At 37.7% G+C, this 20,328-nt stretch overlaps 1 protein-coding gene across 8 annotated transcripts in view; it reads left to right on the top strand.

Annotated features, from left to right (window-relative positions):
* UNC79 (unc-79 homolog, NALCN channel complex subunit) overlaps nt 1-17,736 on the top strand; it is a 111,970-nt gene extending 94,234 nt beyond the window's left edge. For all 8 annotated transcript variants that reach the window (XM_061998334.1, XM_061998333.1, XM_061998332.1 and 5 more), the window contains 8 exons: nt 227-304; nt 2,815-2,904; nt 5,679-5,854; nt 7,442-7,628; nt 8,915-9,112; nt 11,235-11,312; nt 15,818-15,859; nt 16,710-17,736. In XM_061998334.1, coding sequence (XP_061854318.1) covers nt 227-304; nt 2,815-2,904; nt 5,679-5,854; nt 7,442-7,628; nt 8,915-9,112; nt 11,235-11,312; nt 15,818-15,859; nt 16,710-16,910 — 1,050 coding nt within the window. In that variant the 3' untranslated portion in view covers nt 16,911-17,736. The remainder of the gene's footprint in view (nt 1-226; nt 305-2,814; nt 2,905-5,678; nt 5,855-7,441; nt 7,629-8,914; nt 9,113-11,234; nt 11,313-15,817; nt 15,860-16,709) is intronic.
* Nucleotides 17,737-20,328: the final 2,592 nt, after the last annotated feature.

Raw genomic sequence — 20,328 nt, 5'->3', positions numbered from 1 at the left:
TTAATTAAGCACATTAAAATTAGATTTTTTTTCATTAAAATTAGCTTATCTATGATGGTAAGTTAACTAGATTGTTTATAAAGGAGGAGAGCTCTAAAGGCAAATTACCACGAATAAAAGCACGAAGAGAGCCAAACGGATTTTAATAAAGTCATGAATAACTTAGTGCTGTCTTTAGGTTCCTCCAGGAATAATTAAAAAAAATAACTTGTCTTTAATTTCTTAGTTTATTTGTGCAGATGCTGGAACAAAACTAGCTGAGTCAACAATCTTGCATAAACAGATGATTGCCTCTATGCCTGGAGTAAGTACCAAACCTAACTCCATCTCTTCATTTTGTTTTTTAAAAAATGTATCTTAATTTAGCTCATATTTCTTCATTTTAATGTTCTTACCTTTTAATTATTTTCTAGTTTGCAAGGTGTATTGCAGGCAGAGGTTAAGATGCTTCTTCCTTTTTCTTAATATTGGAAAAGTTCTGAACTTGATGTTGCTTTCCTCAATTTCAGTGATTATCTTTAGTCATGTAACTGACTTCAGCTGGAGCCTGTGTTCAAAAAGACAACGTTTATGGAACAGACCAGCTGAATGCTTCAAAAAAATGGCAAAAAAAAAAAGGAGGAAAGCTACAAGCCCTTGCCTCCATTCTCACAAAATATTATGTGGTTAAAGAAGGGAGATAATGGTGTTTTTCTGGTAGTATATAAGGCATTCATCTATATCCTGTTGGTGGGCATAGCTAAATTCCCATTACTCATAATTGCCTAATAGCTGAATATGCACCTAGTGAATTTGCAAGGAATTAGCACAGTTGGAGGTCTGGATTTGTCCCATGACACATGTGATAAAGTACCCAAAAGAGTGGATGATGGTTAGCCCAGATTTGCTTCACAAGCCGAGGAAAACTTATTTCCCTATGTGAGTATCTCTGTCAGCTTTAGGGGTGACCTAATAGGATATTTCCCATATATATTCTGAAGAGAGATTTTTTAAAACACTAATCTTTAATAATACCTTTCCTCCCAACAGAATATTTTAATTTATACTTGCTTGAAATAGATAGACTAACATTGGTGTTACAAGTTATGATAGGAACACGATCATTCCTGAAGGAATCATAGAGAATCAAGCTGCCTGCTGTTTGTGTGAAACAGAATAGGTGGCTGGAGAGAAGCCTTTTGCAACTGAGTGTTATTGTGAGTATAGTATCTTTTAAAATTTGTTATTCAATAATTTAGAACCCAAGTGGAATACTTAGTCCACATAACCTGGGTGGAGGATAATGCTGCCAGGGCTGCCAGTGACCTTATTTTACTGTTTCTTATTCTGTCAAGAGAACTGACAGGCTTAGCATTTGAAAAGCCAGGAGGTGGCATAGTTCAACATTGTGTAGACTTGATATTAACATACAAAAATGAAAAGTGCCCAGGTCAGTTGCTTTAAAATAGAATGCTAGCAGTTTTTCAAATTTCAGCCACTAAAACTCAATTATGTCTTAATAATTTTGTGATCAAAACTAAATCTGGCTCATTTGTGTCCCCAGATAAGATAATCAGCTTCTGCACTTCAAACTGTAGGTAATTAAAGAGGTCAAAGAAGAGTAGTTTGCTCCTGTAAACTTTACTGCAATCTTTTGCCCTGAGTCTATGACTTTGCATATAGTAGTTTTTGTCAAGTTCAAAAAAACCACCTAATTTGATAATTTCATTATTTAGGCTCTGAAGTTAGGCATTGCATTTAGTTGCCTACGATGAATGAGACATTCACAGTTCCCCTTTAATTCAGATAGCATTATCTTCACCTCAGACTATTAACATCTAAACAGAAGTTTATGTGATACCTAGTGGGTCAGTGATATCACCTTCTGAAAGCTTCTGTCCAGGGTTCTTTGGTCTGTTCAAAGCTTTTATTTAATCAGATAGCTTTGTTCCATTGACTGCTTTGCAGGCCTTGAGTGCATCTTATACTATCTGAAGGCCAGATTTGTATATCTCCCTGTGTTATAGGAAAATGATTTTGAAAATCTGTACTGTGGGAATACAGTGAGCACCACATTGGGTCCTTGTGTTTTTCCTTTGAGATTGTTTGTGCTCTGGCACAAGTTGCTTCTCAATGCTTACATCTTCATGATCAAACTGGAGCAGTTCATGAAGGATTTAATTTCTCTCTTATAGTATTTGCCTCCCCTTTTGAAAATTGTGAGTAGCTTAAGTGTCATCAGAATGCTATATTTTGAATTATTTTTGCTTCAGGAATATCCCAGTAACTTTTGTTAGGTTTTTTTTTTTTTTTAAAAAAAAGAAGTTATGCTTAAATTTCAGTGGTGTTCACTTTAGTGACACTTGTACATAAGATACCTGAAGGCAGTCGTTTAAACTCTTTCTCCAAGATGATTAATTTGAATACAAAGGCATCTGTGCTTGTGACTGAATTTTGCTTTCTGAGATAGTAGCTGATTGGTTCTACTTGCAGAAATCCTATTGCTTGAAGAACTGTTAAACTCTCATTGACTTTTTAAGATTTTGATTCTGGATCACTGTAAATTTCAGGATGACATGACAAGGTTATTCTTGAAAATTTAATTGGTTAATCTTTTATTGCTGTCACAGGTAGGTGCACTTTATGATGCCTGAAGAAGCTACAGTAACTTGGCTCTCTTTTTATACTATTGTCAGAAGACATTGTTACCTGTTAGTAACTAAACTAATCTAAGAAGTAAAATTTGAGACAGACATTGTATTCTGGTGGAAAAGAAACAAATCAAATGGACATATTCAAAACCTGGCACTTAAACTTATTTCTTTTATGTTCTAGTGTGGAACAGCAGCAATGGAATGCATGAGGCAATATGTTGGGGAAGTCCTGGATTTTATTGCAGATATGCATACTTTAACCAAATTAAAGGTTGGTTTTGGGTGTATATTGATCTAAAGCATATGTGATTTTTTTTTTTTTTAAAGAATATTTTCTGTAGTGAACCTGCCTGGGAGAAAATATTGAAATTCCTTAAGGATGACTAGCAGGTGTTTGGTTTTTTTTCTCATAAAAAAGTACTGTTATAGAGACTTCTAGGGGATCAGTAAAAACTAGCTTATGCAGTGTTGAAATGGAGGCTGATTCAAATACAGTCAGCACACAATAAAAATGTATGCTTGAGTTTTCTGAAATGTTGATGATAAGTTAATGTCACACCAAAATCACTGTGAGTAGTAGTCTTGTGTAATATAACCCATGGGAACTTAAAACTCCTTACATTTATGACTAATTACATATCCTTTTGGGGAAATCTCATTTCTCTTATATGCACAAACGGGCACTAATTGGAAATTCAGAGATTATTAAATTGCAGTAATTGAGCTAACAAATAAAAAAGAAAAAAATAGGTGTGGAGATGTCCTTTTTTGTATGGACGCTATTGCTTTCATTGTTGGGTTGCATTCTCTTGAGATGGGGTCCAAGTTGCTTTTTGGTTTCTGGAAATTGTAAGAGGATTTTGATTTAAGAATGAATGTCATGAAAACATCCTAGTTTTAGAATAAATATTGACCCCTCCACAGCTGACTGTTAGGGATATGTTAGCTGAAATACTATGTAGGCAAATGAATAAAAAATGAGAGCATCTGGTTTTCTAGTTCCACAGAAAAACATGAACTTATCTGAAACTAAGACTGTGGAAAATTTATTTATAAATAGTTGCAGGTATCCTCCCTCCTGTGAAAAATGTTTTTATAGAAAGCTCTGCTATTTGCATTTTTTTCCTTTTGCCTCTTCTCCTTTGAACTGTAGCCTGGTTTTTAGAAATGCTCTTACAGCATTTATCTGATAAGATGATAAAAATTTCTTACGCTCAGTAGGACTATTTATTTTTTTAATTTTTATACATGGATATAAGTAGAACATCAGCTAAAACTTTACCCAGTTCTTCACTTCTATATTTTGAAATTAGACAAGAAGCTTCCCACAGGTGCAGTCTGGCCAGTTAACACTAAATCAGAACCAATTGGTCTAAAATTTCGTGTTGTTTTGTTTTAGTCATGTAATACAGGAATCTGAGGATAAGATGAACATAATAGGAGAGTCAGATATACTAGAGTTTCATGTAGTGTAAAGAATAAACTTCGAAAGATAGTTCTTACTTAACCAGACCAGTAAACTTCTGTTACTCTAACATAGTTGGAAAAATACTTGTAAGCATTTCCAAGTTTCCAAGTAGACAGAACTTTAAACAAATTCACAACATCTAGATTAAAATGGAAAATTATGGGTTTATTAACAGAGATATTCCTAGGAGGCGAGTCATGACATTACCCAGTTGTACAGTTTCTTACTATGAGTATGTATTATCAACAGTATCTTGGCTAACAAATTAACACAAAGAATACTATAAAATTTATATGACCAGTAACAATCCCAAGAGAAAAATTTGAAGTTCAAATTTTGAAGTTTTTACTCTCTGTGGAAATTCAGTGAACATAAATAGTTACAGTTGTTTATTCATTTCCAGTGTCTTATTATGCGTGTCTGAGAATAGTTTCTTTGAAAGATGATATTTTCAGTCTTGTGTATTAGCAACTACTGTATTATAAAAAAGTATAAATGTTATTGTCAATATAATCACATTCTACTTTATTGTTTCTGTTCAGTTTATTATCTTTTTTTCCCTTTGGAATGACATTTTAATTGATGGAGCTCAGCAAGGTTTTTTGTGGGTTTTTTTTAGAAAATTCTACCATTTTTTAAGAAATATGTCAGCCTATATACCTGTGTGTCCTTTTCACCTGGCTCTGTAACAAGGTCATTAGGTATTCATGCTGGCACTTTTTTTTTTCGTCTTGAAAGAGGCTACAAGAGAGCTGTGGTTTTTGAGAATATAAGTTGCTGTAATGAGACACCCGTTATAAAATATTATTAATTCACTGATTTTTTATCCTGTTATTATAATTTAATAGCTGATGACATGGATTTTCTTGTGCAGCAAGCAAATGCACTCAGCATGTGCTCCGTTAGTTTAGTAACAGAGAGTAATGCAAAGTTAGCTTAATTAGTAATATAGAAGTATCTCATGAAGCACCAATGCAGCATTCCTTAGAGCTGACAAAGCAGAGCAAGAAATCATCTTTCCAGGCATAAATATTTGCGTGCATCTTGGTAAAGGGTTTAGCTTTTTAATTTCCTGGGCTTAAAGGCATTTCTAGCAGCAAAGTAGCACAACATATTCATATTGCTGGTGAATGAGTGCTAGCTTGTTTCTATACATGTAAATGGCATCTTGTACAGGGAAGGCATTTCCTGCCCAGATGCTATCTTGTTAAATGGTTATATTCTTTCATCATCACTTAAGCTGCCTGGATGTGCAGCCATTAATTTGTATGCATTGGCTCTTGAGTTTGCTGATTCAAAAGGTGCCTATACATTTTTCCCAATTCACATTTTGCGTGGGCCTCTGAGATTGTGTCCCTCTGTGAAAAGATCTGCAGTGTAAAGCTGTTACTAATATAGGGATTGGAGAATTAAAAAAAAAATCTGTCTCTAAATTTTCTTCTGTAGTTTGGCAGACCCAGTTAGAGACCCTGAGAAAGGAATTGAAAGGAAATGAAATAGAATATGCTGTTGTTTGGAAGAACTTAGTTCAAGTAAAGTACTCTTTTTGGATTGAAAATCAGATCTTTGCCTTGCAGAGTCACATGAAGACTTGTTCTCAGCCACTGCATGAAGATACCTTTGGTGGACATCTGAAAGTTGGTTTAGCTCAGATTGCTGCTATGGAAATCACACGGGGAAACCACAGAGACAACAAAGCTGTGATCCGATATTTGCCTTGGCTTTACCATCCTCCTTCTGCAATGCAACAAGGGTGAGAATGCTTTTACACAAAAAGGAATACTAAAATGAGTTAGAAATTCTGTGTTTATTGTAGGATTCTGTAGACAAAACCCATAGGAGGGAATGTTGGCCATGGGACATCGAACTAGCTGGTCAGCAGCTCTGCGATCCTTAACTGAGGAGTCAGTCAATGCAATATTTAAAGTACATGCCAAAGGGACAGTGGAGGTAAATATATTGTCTTGACTAGAGATACTCTGGCAATTAGCTTGTTTCTTGGTCTAGAAACCGACAGTGAAAAGCATGCAGCTGCTTGTTCAGTGATAGAATTACAGAAAATATGTTGGGAATTATAGAGAATACAATGGGAGATGTGCTTTGAAATCATGGAGTACAAATGAGAGGGAACTGTAAGTGTATGCATATCGGTACAATGATAAAAATACGGACTTCATCTGGTTAAAATTATCTTAAAAAGGTATTTTTATCACTTTTTACTGTGAGAAATCTTAATCTGCAGTCTTTTATGTTCAAAAAGAAAAGAGATCTAACTGTCCCTTAACATGACAACAAATGATGTTTTGAGTGTAGACCATAAACCTGTATTCTTATCTCAGCTTTGTCCCAGATTACCTGCCTGATGATTTTGGGGATTAAGCTGTTTAGGCTCCAGTTCTGTGGATATATCTGCATGTACTTTAATTTAGAGCATGTCTAGTTTTGGATGCATGGAGCTGTTGTCTCCTTGCACTTCAGTTTCTTACAAGTTGAAAAAGGACTAAGTGTTCTGAGCTGGGAGGGCTGAAGGTAGTAAATTCCTTTAAGACCATATAAGTACTTGAGGAACAGCATCATATCAGACTCTATTTAAAAAAGTGAGTTAATGGAATGCCTCTTAGGTGCTCTGAGTCCTTCACAATGATGCCAACTTAGAAATGAAAAACAGTAGTGAGAGTGGCCTACTAAGTAGTGATTTAATGATCAAAACCAATTATTTTTTTTCCCAATGCCTATGAAGTGAAATAAGTATGTAATCTGAACTTCATAGCAGCACGGGAACTGACAAGATGACACCAGAAAACTTATTTCCTTTACGTTATATAAGCACATTACTTTACAACTAGCCCTTGTTAGACATAGATGATGGATGAATACTTAAGTGTCACGAAGAAGCATAGTCCTTGCCTTCAAAAGCATGCAGTCCAAACATCCAAAGAGAGCCTAAGGAAAAGAGAAATTAACTCCACTTTACCAGTGGAGAAGTGGAACACAGTGCAAGTGAGGCACGGTGCCTTGTGCTGTCCAGGGGAGCTGAGAGGCAACCCTTACCATCTGATGAGTTCTGTGTAAAAAAATCACTGTGTATAGAACTAGGGAGTCTGTGAGTGGTTACTCTTTTGTAGAAACTGCTTCCTAGATCCTTCAAATATGTTCTGTTAGACTTAGTATGTTAAGTTAGCTAATTTCTGCATGGCTCTAGTCTTTCCATAAGCTGAAGTAATGACCTGTGCCTCCAGTACACTTGAGACTGAATCTGCTTAATATGCACAGGGAGATTCCATGTTTTGGGGAAAACCAGAAAAATTAACGTCATTGTAAAACCATCTTTTTTTGACAGGCCCAAAGAGTTCATAGAATGTGTCTCTCACATTCGTTTGCTGTCCTGGCTGCTTTTGGGGTCTCTGACACACAACGTTGTCTGTCCAAATTCTCCATCATCTTGCATGCCTATTCCTCTGGATGCGGGTTCACAAATTGCTGACCACCTTATTGTTATTCTGATTGGATTTCCAGAGCAATCAAAGGTAAGGGATTCTGTATTTTAACAGAGATATGTTATGTATTTGCCTTATTATTGCAAACACTGATTTATTTTTTCATAGGGAAAAAAAGGAGAGGTAAAACCATATTAAAACCTGTTACTTAGGGAAAGAAATCATCATAGAATCACAGAATGATAGGGGTTGGAAGGGACCTTTAGAGATCATCTAGTCCAACCCCCCAGCTCAAGCAGGTTCACCTAGATCAGGTTGCATAGGAACATGTCCAAGCGGGTCTTGAAGACCTCCAAAGAAGGAGCCTCCACAACCCCTCTGGGCAGCCTGAGCTGCTCTCAAAGTTGTTTCATTATCTAGTAGAATTGGATATCCTGTAGATAATATTATAGTCAAAAGTTTCACACCAATCAGCTTTTTATTAGCAACAGAAACAGAATGATCACACATTTACCTTGTATATAAAATCCCCCTTTCTTTCCCCTTGTGCTTCCCATTTCATTTCTTTAGCCTTTTTTACTCTTTAAAATACCTCTTTCCTGTTACCAAGCAACCATTGCAATGTTTGTTGCAGTCATGCTGCCACAGAGCATGAATCACTGTTCCACTTGCAAACTGAGAATACGTCTCTGACCAGAAGCAACTTTCTTGTAATTAAGCAGTCAATGTCCACCAATCCTAGAGGCTCAGACGCTATGATATATAACACATATTAGCAAAGAGCCAAGCTTGAGTGTGCAAAAGGAATTCTCTGTTACCTTTTCAAAACTTACCTTCCTTAGCTGTGAACAGTTCTGTCCCACCAAGTTAGAAATGGATGACAAATGCAGAGAACAAATGTAAGATAATGTATTTTGTAGGATAGCTTTTGTTTCAAGTGATAGAATCTAAATGCCTTAACTTCAGCATCATTTTTGAAATGACATACATGCCAGAGCCTCCAGGCCTTCCACAGATTGTGCTACAGTTTTCCATCAAGGAAGTCTCAGAACCCAAGTACCTGTTCTGCAAAACCAACCTTTAGTTAAAAGTTCTCTTTAAAGGGACTGACCCTTAATGCTGTACACTAAGACTGAATGGGAGTATGTGTTAGCACTCACAGCTTTTAATCTGTAAATATAAAACCAGTTTTTAAACATGGAGAAGATATTATCAAGTGTACTTGACTTGCTAGTTCCTAATGGAGGGAAATGTGGTAAAGTGAGGGGCCAGACTGCACAGTGGGATGCATGACACAGGGGTGCTTTGATGCAAGCTTCTGCACTATAACCCAATGTCATTATTTAAATATTTTCCTCTGTTTTCTCTTTCTGCAGACATCTGTTCTGCATATGTGTTCCCTCTTCCATGCATTTATATTTACGCAGCTCTGGACAGTGTATTGTGAACAAACAGCGGTAGCTCCAACAGTGCAGAATCAGAATGAATTCAGCTTTACAGCAATCCTTACAGCCCTGGAGTTCTGGAGCCGAGTGACACCCAGCATCCTACAGCTAATGGCACATAACAAAGTGGTGAGTCAGGTGCTGTGTACAGATTTAGCACAGATTAAACTCAGGGGGCTTGGGTTTGTTTCAGTAGAATAAATCGGACCATGGATAATGTCATAGAGCAACTTAGATGCTTATTGAGAAATTAAAGGGAAAGCTCACCTTGCAGTGGGTCTGAAACATCATCTAGCCAGGATCTGCCTGAAACAGAATCAAGAGCTAGAGTCGCTGCTTTTTGGATTAAGAGCTCCCTACATCAGGTCTCATTTTATATATCTTTCTGCTCTTTACACTGGTCCTGTGGTTTAATCTGACTGCATTACAGGAGCAACTAAGTGAGGATAATTTTTCTGAATGTCCACGTGAATATTTTTTTAATCACCTGATGGTGAAAAAATACACAAATGTTGACACTTTACTACTCTTTACCCATTGGTTACTTATCAAGGATAAGCTACATAAATATTTCTGAAAACACTTTTGAAAAGGAAGTGTTCACTCTGTCTAATTGTCCAGATTAATTTTTTCGGAAATGACTTTTAAGCATTTATTTATCTCAGCTACTCACTGCTGTTGTCACAGCTTTGTACAACAAGAACCTAGATGGATTCTAGCAGCCTTCTCATAGGTGCTATCTTTGCTTCTCATTGATTAATTTTTCTCTGCCTGCAGGCTTAGGTTTGAGAGCTTGTTTCTGATGGGCAGGATGTGTTTCCTGTTTACAAGAAATGGGAATAACTTGTTATAACTTGTTGAAACTTTTTAACTTTAACTGAGGTGGGAGCTAGTAGCTCTGGCTCTGGAGAACCTGACATTAGCTTTAAGTGAGAATGGTTCTTTATATGTGGTCTAGTCCTCTCATGTCAAATGTTCTTAAGATTTTGAGTTTTCATTCTTTGTTTAGGGCTTTTTTTTAATCTTTAAATTGAGAGCTGCTATCTATATAGAAATTACTCAGTGTAATTCCCCTTTCCCCTTGCAAAATATGTTCTACCTCAAGCAGGTATGAAACTTCGCCCTTTTCATTGTAACTGCACAGGCTGCACTTGGTGTCTTTGAGTCACTTATTGTTCCCTTGAATATTGTCACGTCAGGCAAGGACCATCTAAAGATGTCTTGAAATGGTGTTTTAGGTTCTGACAGGCATCTAGTGAAGTCTCTGTGGTTGTCGAGACACCATTGGGAACAGTAGCTCATAAAGCTCCATTGGAATGAACAGGAAACATGCATAATGCTTCTAACTAGCCAGTTGTTTGGTCAGACACAAAGGCTTCTTGTCAAGCCTTAGAACAAGACTATGACTGGGAAGTCCCAAGATCCAATCCTTATTCTGAAAGTGTCTCCTTATATGGCTTTAGTGCAAGTTATTAAACTCTGTCTCAGTTATTGCTCTGTGAAATGAGATAATAATACTTGCCTATCTCACAGGAGTGTTGTGAGGTTAATTAGTGTTTGTAAAGCACTTTAAAGATGAAAAGCACTACATAAAAACTAAGTTTATTATTATGGAGGGGAATTTACACATAGTTCAGACAGGCACTGTAAATACTCACTGCTGGCTCAGGATATTTGTCTTGTACCTATGAATTTACACAATATAAAACATAAAATGCTATCTGCTACCAAAAACTGATATTTGAATCTGTCATAATTCATGGTACAAACCAGAAGAATTATGGACTATCTGCCAGTTCAGAACAATAGATTGTGTTTTGATGGGGGGGGAAAAAAAGGTATTTTTTGTGGGTATGATAATTTTCAAAGTTCAGTAAATAAAAATATCAGTTTCTGGCACAGTGATTGATGAAAACTGCACAGCAAAGGCATGTAAAGGGATTATGATGTCTGAAAAGAACAAAGCTGAAGGCAACTTGTTTTGATGCATGATATAAATTAAAATGCATCAAGCACTTTGAAATATTTAACGGACAGGTGTTGCTGCATCAAGGGAAAACTAAATAAACTGTCCCTTATGTGTTCATGTAGTATTTAATCTTATATGTCAGTGGTTATTAAATGCAAATCTAATGATTCAGTTTAACTGCCAAGGAAGGACAGGAAGATTCTTTTTAGAGACTGTTGACTTAGCTTACAACACTGATGATGGACACTAATTTATTTTTACACTTGATTTTTTTTTCCCAAGATGGTGGAAATGGTGTGCCTGCATGTGATTAGTTTAATGGAGGCTTTACAGGAATGCAACTCAACTATCTTTGTAAAGGTAGGCATACCACACCATGAATATCTAGTTGTGATTTATAGACAGACTGTCCTCTGCTTCCCCTTCCAGTCAAAAAAAAAAAAAAGAAAGTTGTAGAGGCAGATGTTGAATGCTAATGCAGAAATAAATCCTAGTAGAGTATTACAAACAATAAAATCTCTGATAAGAAGGCCAGACCATAATCTGAAATCCAAGTTCTCCTGATGGTTTTTTAACTGAACTTTTGATCTACTTCCTCCTCCCTTTGTTGCAATGGTCTTATTCCTCCAATAGACGAAACTGTTGTCATTATGAAGACCTTTAGGTACTGCCTGAATTTTCATATTTTCTGTAACTTTTAATTACCATAGGTCTCTTGCAGATCACCTCACTGTTCTGATACTCAGGTTCTTGTAGATTCATAATAAAAACTCGGTGCCACAGTGGTTTTCTTATTTTTATATATCTACACGTCTGACTTAGTCAATTATTATTTGATAGTGAATCTTCTTCTCCTAGAATGTATAACAGGATAGTCTTTGGTTAGAGAGTCAAATCCTGCATGCTCCATACTTGGAAATAAGTAGTCAGTCTCCTGTGGGTCAGTGTTTACAGAACAGAATTCCAAAGAATTGGGGTAGTCTCACAAGCATAAATGGATTTTACTAGCCTTGTTTTACAAGTTTTCCCATTGCATTATTCTGAAATGAGTTTTCATTTAAAATATTGTGAAATGCACTCTGATTCTGACTGAAATATGTTGGTTTATATAGTTCTTCTGTGGCCATGTCTAGTGTTTTATGGTAAAGCAGGAATTGAAAATAAAGTAGGTAAAACTAAAGGTCTTAGTGTCAACTGGAATGAAAGTGTTCACAGTCATTGGGAAAATACAGATTTATAGTCAGTAATGATAGGGTTCACTCCACAGACCATAACTAAGGGATGTTAAAGTGGTTGTGGCCATCCCTGGAGGACATATTGGCTTCTCTTTCAGCCAGTCCAGTGTGACTAGAATTTGACAAGGATGAAGAATGCTTTAAAGCTGTGAAGAGAGGGGCCTTTGGGGCCAAATTTCTGTCACAATTAAAATTAATGCTTTCAGGGAGTTATATTTGAGAGTATGTATCAATAATATTCTGAGTCACATTAGAAGGACATTGTTGTTGCTACAAAATCAAGCTCATAAACCTGTGAAATTCAGAGTTAAGGTGCTAAGCTTTCTTTCATATTCATCTCCCAGGGATGGCAAATGGAAGAGAAGAATCTCAGTGACCGAATCCCATTTACTTAGCCCTAAACTAAAATCCAGCAAGAACAATATACATAATAATAATATTATAGGATTTGGAGTCCCAGGTTACAATTTCTTTTCAAAACTAATTGTAAAAATGTTCATTGTAGGCCTGAAAAGTAAGTATTATGACTTGGGGAAAGACTTACTGTATGTTTCAAGTCCTTCAAAGAGGCTGAAGTGTAAAGCTTATTCACACAGGAACCAGTGAGTGAGTGGCATCTCTATAACTGTAAAAAAGGTCAGCTTTGAGACTGTCTCTTCTTCAGTGGCTGTGAAGAAGATCTAAACTTTGTTATTCCTACTTCAGAAGTGTACAGAGATTCTTTGAATATTAGTTGACTGGGCAGTTTTTATGGCAGCTTGGTTCTTTCTAGGTGATCTTTTGTTGCTCTGCGTTTGGTAATTAAACAATTTTATCTTGTGCTTTAAAGCTTTTTTTGCTTTAATTTTAGATATAAGCTTTTCAAACAAGGTTTAGTTTTCACTGAAGGAAAGGGCACAGTGTAGTGAGAGAAATTTTTTAAAACAAAACATTTTAATACTCTTTTGGAGATTAATTTAGTAAAATTAATAATTCTTAATTACTTCCTCTAGGAAGCACAGTATGTTTACTGCAGTGTCTTTCATTCCACATAAGGAATCAGGTGCTGCAAAATTTCATTTGTTAATGAAGTCATTGCATGATTCAACACACATTTAATTTTAATTCACCACAATGAGAAGGTGGTGCATATCATATGATGCCAGATGTTTTATGGGATAGCTTAGATGACCACTTTCTGTATAAGGGGAGGGATAATGTCCTAAAATGAGAGAAAGAGAAGACATAAACAATTCAGCTCTCCTTAACTAAAATAAGAGCTTTATTTTTGCTTGAGATAAGCACTCCTTCTCCTTGTGTTTGTGCTGTGAGGTTTTCTCCTCCTGGCAATGACTTGGCCTTTGCTGTTAAACTCGCATTGATAGTATTGAGACATGTATTGATTGCTTCCTATAGTGTTTGAGCCCTTCCCTATATTCTCAGAGGTTATTTTATGGATCTGATATTAAACTATCTTTACCAATCTGATGAGGAAAACTTTTCTTTCCTGTGAAAACATTATATATACACACATTTTTGCAGATGCACATATAGCCATGGATATTGAATTAATTATATTTTCATCTGAGGGTAAGGTTTCTGCTTTAGGAGGGCTGGAATGAACATGTTCAGCTTTCCTTCTCTTTTTCTGTGTTGAATGAACTGGGATGCTAGCGATCCCAGGGGAGCCATGGATGATGGAGACCAGCTCCTTGCTGATCACAGCTGTCTTTTCCAGATAGGCAGCTCTAGCAGCTGTTGAGTAGACTTCTAGAGAACTGGGTAGACAGCAGAGTTTGAGAGCGAGAAAAGCACAGTGACCATCCTGTACTCCAGCCCGGTTTCCATCAAAACTTGTACTGGAATAACCAAATTCTGTTGAAAATACAAACCCCCAAAAATGTCAGCTTCTGACTGCAGTCTGTTCTTCCAGATGTTCTTTCTAACTAGCGTTATGTATTCTTCCTTTGTGGAGAAAAGACTGGCTGGGGATTAGGTAATAAAACTCAAGTGCCTCAATAAAAATATCTTCTTGTCTCATTCATCTAACTGGCAGCTGTCGGAGTGGAGGGCTTGCTTGCTTGTGCCTGCAGCAGAATGTTTCATTTCCCTAAATGTGTTCAGACCCTGGAAGACAAAAGTGGTGCTGGAGGACAATGATCTGTGTTTCACCTTGGACCTCTACAGCATGGATATCAATATGGGCTAGTTTCTATGAGTTCTCTTTATAGTCAGTGGAGATAAGCGGGTATTTTTGGCCATGATTCATCTTGATCTATTTTAGATACTTGCTTTGGGACAAGAAGAACTGGATGTGAGAAGTGCTTGAATCTCTTAGGTGACTGTAAAAGTTGTCCAGTGAAATAGTTCAGATTCAGAGAGGTACTCTGAGTTTTCTGCCTAGATTCCCTTCTTGACATACTTCTGACACCAGTCCTGTCACCACTGCCTAGCTTCATAGGTTCTTTATTAATGCTGAATGAAAGAGATTGTTGATGGCAGTGAGGCATGGAGCACGGCTTCCTAGTGTGCTTACCTGTTCCCTTCTTTCCAGAAAGCACATCAGGACTTGCAGCCACTGGATCTTATTAAGCACTTTGTTAGTGTGAGAGCCCACAGAAGGAAGTACAGAACTCACATGTCAGCAGCATCTGGCTGTATTCCAGCTGTTTTGGCATTCATCTATCTGTAAATGCTGAGGTTTGAGTATGGTTCTTCATGTGTTAGGCTAAATAATCAGTCCTGGCAGAGCTGAGTATGATTCTCCAGCAAAATAGCACTGAAATTGAAGCAATTATTGTTCCTTGCACAGGGGAAACAGCACTTTATCTCATGTTGTCAATAGTGATTAGGTATAACTTGCAGCTCCCAGTAGCATAATTGGCAAATTGGAAATTTTAATGCCATTTGGAGGAACATTTTAGAACAGTAACCTCAGTGGTTAAATTAATATTGGAGAGCATAAATACTTCTTCTAGAAATGCCTCTCTGTCTTCCATAAGCTTGTCATGTTATACTTACTCAAAAATAAAATTCCTCTGCAGAGCAGGAGGCTGAAGTCTGCATTGATGCAATCATGAGTGATGGATTCGCAGATCTCCTTGTCTTGTTCTGGATAGTTAAAAGAGTTTTCACCTGTGCTCCCAGGCCTACAGGTCACATTCTGCACCAAAGGACTGTTTTGAACAGTGGCTTATAAAATGATGATTGCCATTTAAATATCTTGCCCATTATTGAGAACCTCTGCTGTGTGTTCTTGATGTATACCTTGCCATGCAGAATGTTTACTGTACTTATTCCAATATTGCTCACCTGCACATGCAGTAACACCCTCACAAGGAATATAAGAATTGGTTTCCTTTAACAAGTTTTTGTTCTGTACTTTTCATCATTGCCTTAAACAGGATATCGGTAATTGCTACTGTTGATTCATCAAGCAACAAATAAGGGAAGCTGGCTTATTTACCATTGAGAGTTACCTGCCCCAAGACAGATGCATAGTTTAAAAAGAACCACGTTTTCAGATTTGTGATTCTGGCTACTTCCCTTCAGACAGCTAAATGTATTACATGTACCCTTCCCTGTCTCACAGAAACTGGAGCATGTTTACAGTCACTTATGTAATAACAAAATATACCTCTATTCTTACAGCTCATACCCATGTGGTTGCCAATGATACAGTCAAACCTGAAGGTAAGTTGTTTCTAGCACTTACCCTTTTTTTCCTTAGTGTTACATATTTCTGTAAATTCTGGAAATAGGATTACTAGGTGTGGTCTGCAAACTCTGAAAATAGATCATCATAGGGTATTCAGATGCATTGGGTGGCTCAGCACTTGAAGATCTCATGTGTGAGCATACACGGAGCATCATCAACTGAGATACTTGTCCTGGAATCAGTTGTCATGGGTTTGTGTGGAGCTGTTTCTGGTAATGGGAAGGGGGCTGTAAAAATGGCTCCTGTAAGAAGTTGCTAGAAATTTTTTCCAGCTCTGAGTCAGACCCATTTCTGGGGCTAGGCATAAACCATGACATCAGTACTGCTCTCCCTTTCCCTTCTGAAACACTTTCCTCTAGCCAGGTTCTGCAGCAGGGCTTTTCCTCCCTGTTACTGAGATTGGTTATTCCTGAGCTGTGGTTTTCTTGATGTCTTAGGCTTGAGTGTTGCCTCACGGATCAGGATTGAGGTCTTGACTCAGGAGATGGATTTAGGTTCTATAGCAGATATTATGCACCTGCTTGCTTGGGTAAAACTGTGCCATCTGGCTTTGTTTGTGAGAGAGAGCAAGGTGTATCAGTGTGGTTTGCCAGTCAAGAGTATTTAAATGAGAATATAAGTGTTGGAGTTGGTCTCGGTGTGGAGTTGTTTCTGTAAGCACATTTCCCTTTCATGGCAACACTGCAGTGCAGGATGTGGAAGAAAGAAATGAGGCACTGAAGCAATGGAGGAACCTTCTCTCACCAGCAACTAGTATCTTTTACAGTGCTATATTAATGTCTGTATTAGAGGAAAGAAATGAGATGCTTCTCATTGTTTCAACAGCATTTATCTGCTGGACTTCAGCTACGCCTCCAAGCCATCCAGAGTAATGTCAACCATCATAGCCTAAGGATGTTGCAGGGGTCAGGACCAATGAACAACAGCTCATCTGTGCTCCGCAAATGGCTACAGTGTACCCAATTTAAAATGGCTCAAGTGGAAATTCAGTCATCAGAAGCTGCATCTCAATTTTATCCTTTATGATTCATGTAATTTGTTCCAAATGTTTATTTTTAGCTGAGCAATAACAGTGTTAGAGCTGTAAAAGACCTTTTGTATAAGTCAGTATACAGAGTATCTACTGTATCTATACTTTTTAGCCTAGGATAAATTGTGGAAAAGCTTATAATGGGTGAAGCTAAGAGCCTGATCTTGTTAGTCTTTAATGATGCTTACTCAGGATCAACAGGTTCTCAAGTCTGCATTCATGAACGTGTATTTGCAGGACTGGACTCAGATCTGTCATGTTGTAGATATCTCTCATCATTGAAATATCTTGTTCTTAAATGTTTCTTTACATTATTTTTGAAGCTAAGACAAAAACCACTTTTCTTTAACTTCTATTTTTTTTAAAATAGAATTGTGGGTATTCACAAACATAGGGAAGTGCTATGTTGCTATTTTTTGATGATAACAAAATATAACAGGGTTTTTAGGAACCTTTTTAGGACTTTTTTTTTTTTGGAGAGTGTCTTTTTTTTTAGTTTCACAGCTGGCAATGCAATAAAACCTGTCACTATAAAACAGTGATGTTCTAATGAGGCTTTTTGTCATCATCTTCTGGGAAAACAGCAGCTTGCAAGGAGAGCTATTATAAAGTGCACTTAGAAATTAGGTTGTTAAACTGTGCCAGTTCATTTGTCTGTTCTTCAGTACTGTTTTCCAAAACTGCTGATTTTTTTTTAATATTGCTTTTACTTCATTGAATCTGTGTTGCTTTTCTTTGCAGGTTTCATAGAAGCGTCTTTAATTTTGTGACTATTGTACTGTATTCTTCTGTCAATAATTGTATACAGTTCAATTAAAAATGGATAACCCATTCATGTCTACACAAATTATGTTGCAGACTTCAAAAGAAGTGTGATTGGACCCAAACTTTAGCAATATGACAATCACAAATCACAGCCTTTGCATACTGTTGTATTAAACATGATGTTTAAGAACAGACAGATTTTAACATCATGAAGGGACTCAGCCAAAGCCCATTGGGATCTGAGGAAACTCAGTGAATTCAGTGGATTTTACATAAAAGCTCAAGAGCGCCATGATTTATCATCTCTTGTAATTAATGCTTGAGTCCACACAATCACAGTTGTATCTTCTGTAATTTTTCCTGCAATGCACTGATTACAAGAATAGCAAACACACATTCAGGTTGTGTATTATAATGCTATTAATTTCCTAGTCTTTATTACCACTCTCCGGATCAACATTTTTCCTCCCTGATTTCATGGAAGTGTAAAGGCATGTCTCTAAAGAACTACCTGAGTACATTTCAGTTGTTGTGGAGGGTCAGTCTTTCCTCAAGGCATTTACCAAAGGAAAGTGGAAGTGTTTGCAGGTATACCATTAAAGTACCATTATGCTTTAAAAAGCCCACAACACCCAACTCCAAAACAAACAACCAAAAGACAGTAAACCATGTACTAACTTGCCTAAAAGATGCTCCTCACTATGTTTTCAGTGGAGAGAAAAGCATTTGTCTTTCCTTCCTTCTCAGATTCACACAGATTCTCAGAATCAGATTAAGAGTCTAAGCTTAAAATGGACTGGTCTATCCAAAAGCAAATCTAAAATTTGCCATAAGATATTTAACTGTAACTAGTTTTGCTTGTTATTTGTATGAGGTCACTGACTTGCATCCAACTAAGCAGAATTTTTGAGTTTCAGGAAAAATTCCTGTCTTGATGTGAGGATTATTAAGAGATCCACCAGATAATAATTTCTCAGTGATTCAGACATTGATTTTTGTCGTGCTGAAATGACATTGCACAGACCTAAATGCATTGATAAGGGAGGGTTTCTTCCCAAATTTTCATAGTGATAAGAGAGGGAAACAGCATTTTCTTTCTCCAGATTTTGACTGGCTGTGAGGAACAAAGAACAAAGTGATACAGAAATGATTATATATGTTCCCGTCTCTTCTTGTTTCCCGTCCCTTGTCACTCACTAATCAACTAATAGTCATTACAGAATCACAGAATGGTTGAGGTTGGAAGGGACCTCTGCGGGTCACGTGGTCCAACCCCTCTACTCAAACATGGTCACCTAGAGCTAGTTGCCCAGGAACATGTCCAGATGGTGTTTGAATGTTTCCAAGGATGATGACTCCACAGCCTCCCTGACCAACCTGTGCAGTGCTTGATCACCCTCAAAGTAAAGTTTCCTGATGCTCAGATGGATTCCGGAAGGCTAGTCTCGCCAATAAAGACTGAGGCAAAGAAGGCATTCAATGCTTCAGTCTTTGCCATGTCCTTTGTAACCAGGTCCCCTGTGTTATTCAGCAGCGGGATGACATTCTTCCCACTGTTCCTTTTGTCACCTACATACTTACAAAAGCCCTTCTTATCTTTGACATCCCGTGCCAGGTTCAAATGTTCCTGGGCTTTAGCTTTCCTAACCTTATCCCTGGATGATTGGTGTCTCCTTGTTCCTCCCAGGATATCTTTCCTTGCTTCCGCACTCTGTATGCTTCCTTTTCCTGTTCTGAGTTTGGCCAGGAGCTCCATGTTCATTCACACATGCAACTCATCGGCATGGCCTGCTCTTGAGCTTGGGGGAGATTATCACGGAATATTAACCAGTTTTCTTGGGTCCTTCTTTCCTCCAGGGCCTTATTCCACTGGACTCTTCTAACTAGGGTTTTGAAGATGTCAGAGTCTGCTCTTGTGAAGTCTAGGGTTGTGAGCTTGCTTTTTACCCTTTTCCCTCACCTCAGGGTCCTGAACTCCACTATCTCAGGGTCACTGCAGCCAAGGCTTCCCTTGACCTTCATGTCCCCAGTGAGCCCTTTGTTGGTGAGCATGAAGTCCAGCAAAACACTTCTCTTCATTGACTTCTCTGTCACGTGAGTGAGGAAGTTGTCATGGATGCACTCCAGGAACTTTCTGGACTTCTTATGTCCTATGGTGGTATCCCTCCAGTAGAAGATGACATGGTTCAAGTTTTACATGGGGACAAGGACCTGAGAATTTGAGGATGCTCCTACCTATCTCTAGAGAGCCTCATCTGCTTGTTCTTTCTGGTCAAGTGGCCTATAGCAGCCACCTATAGACACCTACTACAATGTTACTCCTCCCTGTCATTAATCTTTACCCATAAACTCCCCATTGGATTCTCATCCATCCCCAGGAAGTGCTCCATGTGCTCCAGCTGCTCTTACAGAAAGGACAGCTCCCCCTCCTTGTCTTCCCAGCTTGTCCTTGCACAAGAGCCCGTATCGCTTTGTTGCAACAGTCCAGTCATGGAAGCTTCCCACCACATTTCCATCATCCCAGTGAGACTGTAGCCTTGCAGCTGCACACAGATCTCTAACTCATGTTTATTCCTCAAATGGTGTGCATTAATTAATGTACAGGTATTTCAGAGAGGTCCCCAAGCATTTTCATTTCCTGGAAAGGGT

This window comes from Colius striatus, chromosome 6 (genome assembly GCF_028858725.1).
Source record: "Colius striatus isolate bColStr4 chromosome 6, bColStr4.1.hap1, whole genome shotgun sequence".
Classification (NCBI taxonomy): domain Eukaryota; kingdom Metazoa; phylum Chordata; class Aves; order Coliiformes; family Coliidae; genus Colius; species Colius striatus.
Note: the sequence above shows the minus strand (reverse complement) of the source record. Positions and strands in the feature narration are given on the sequence as shown.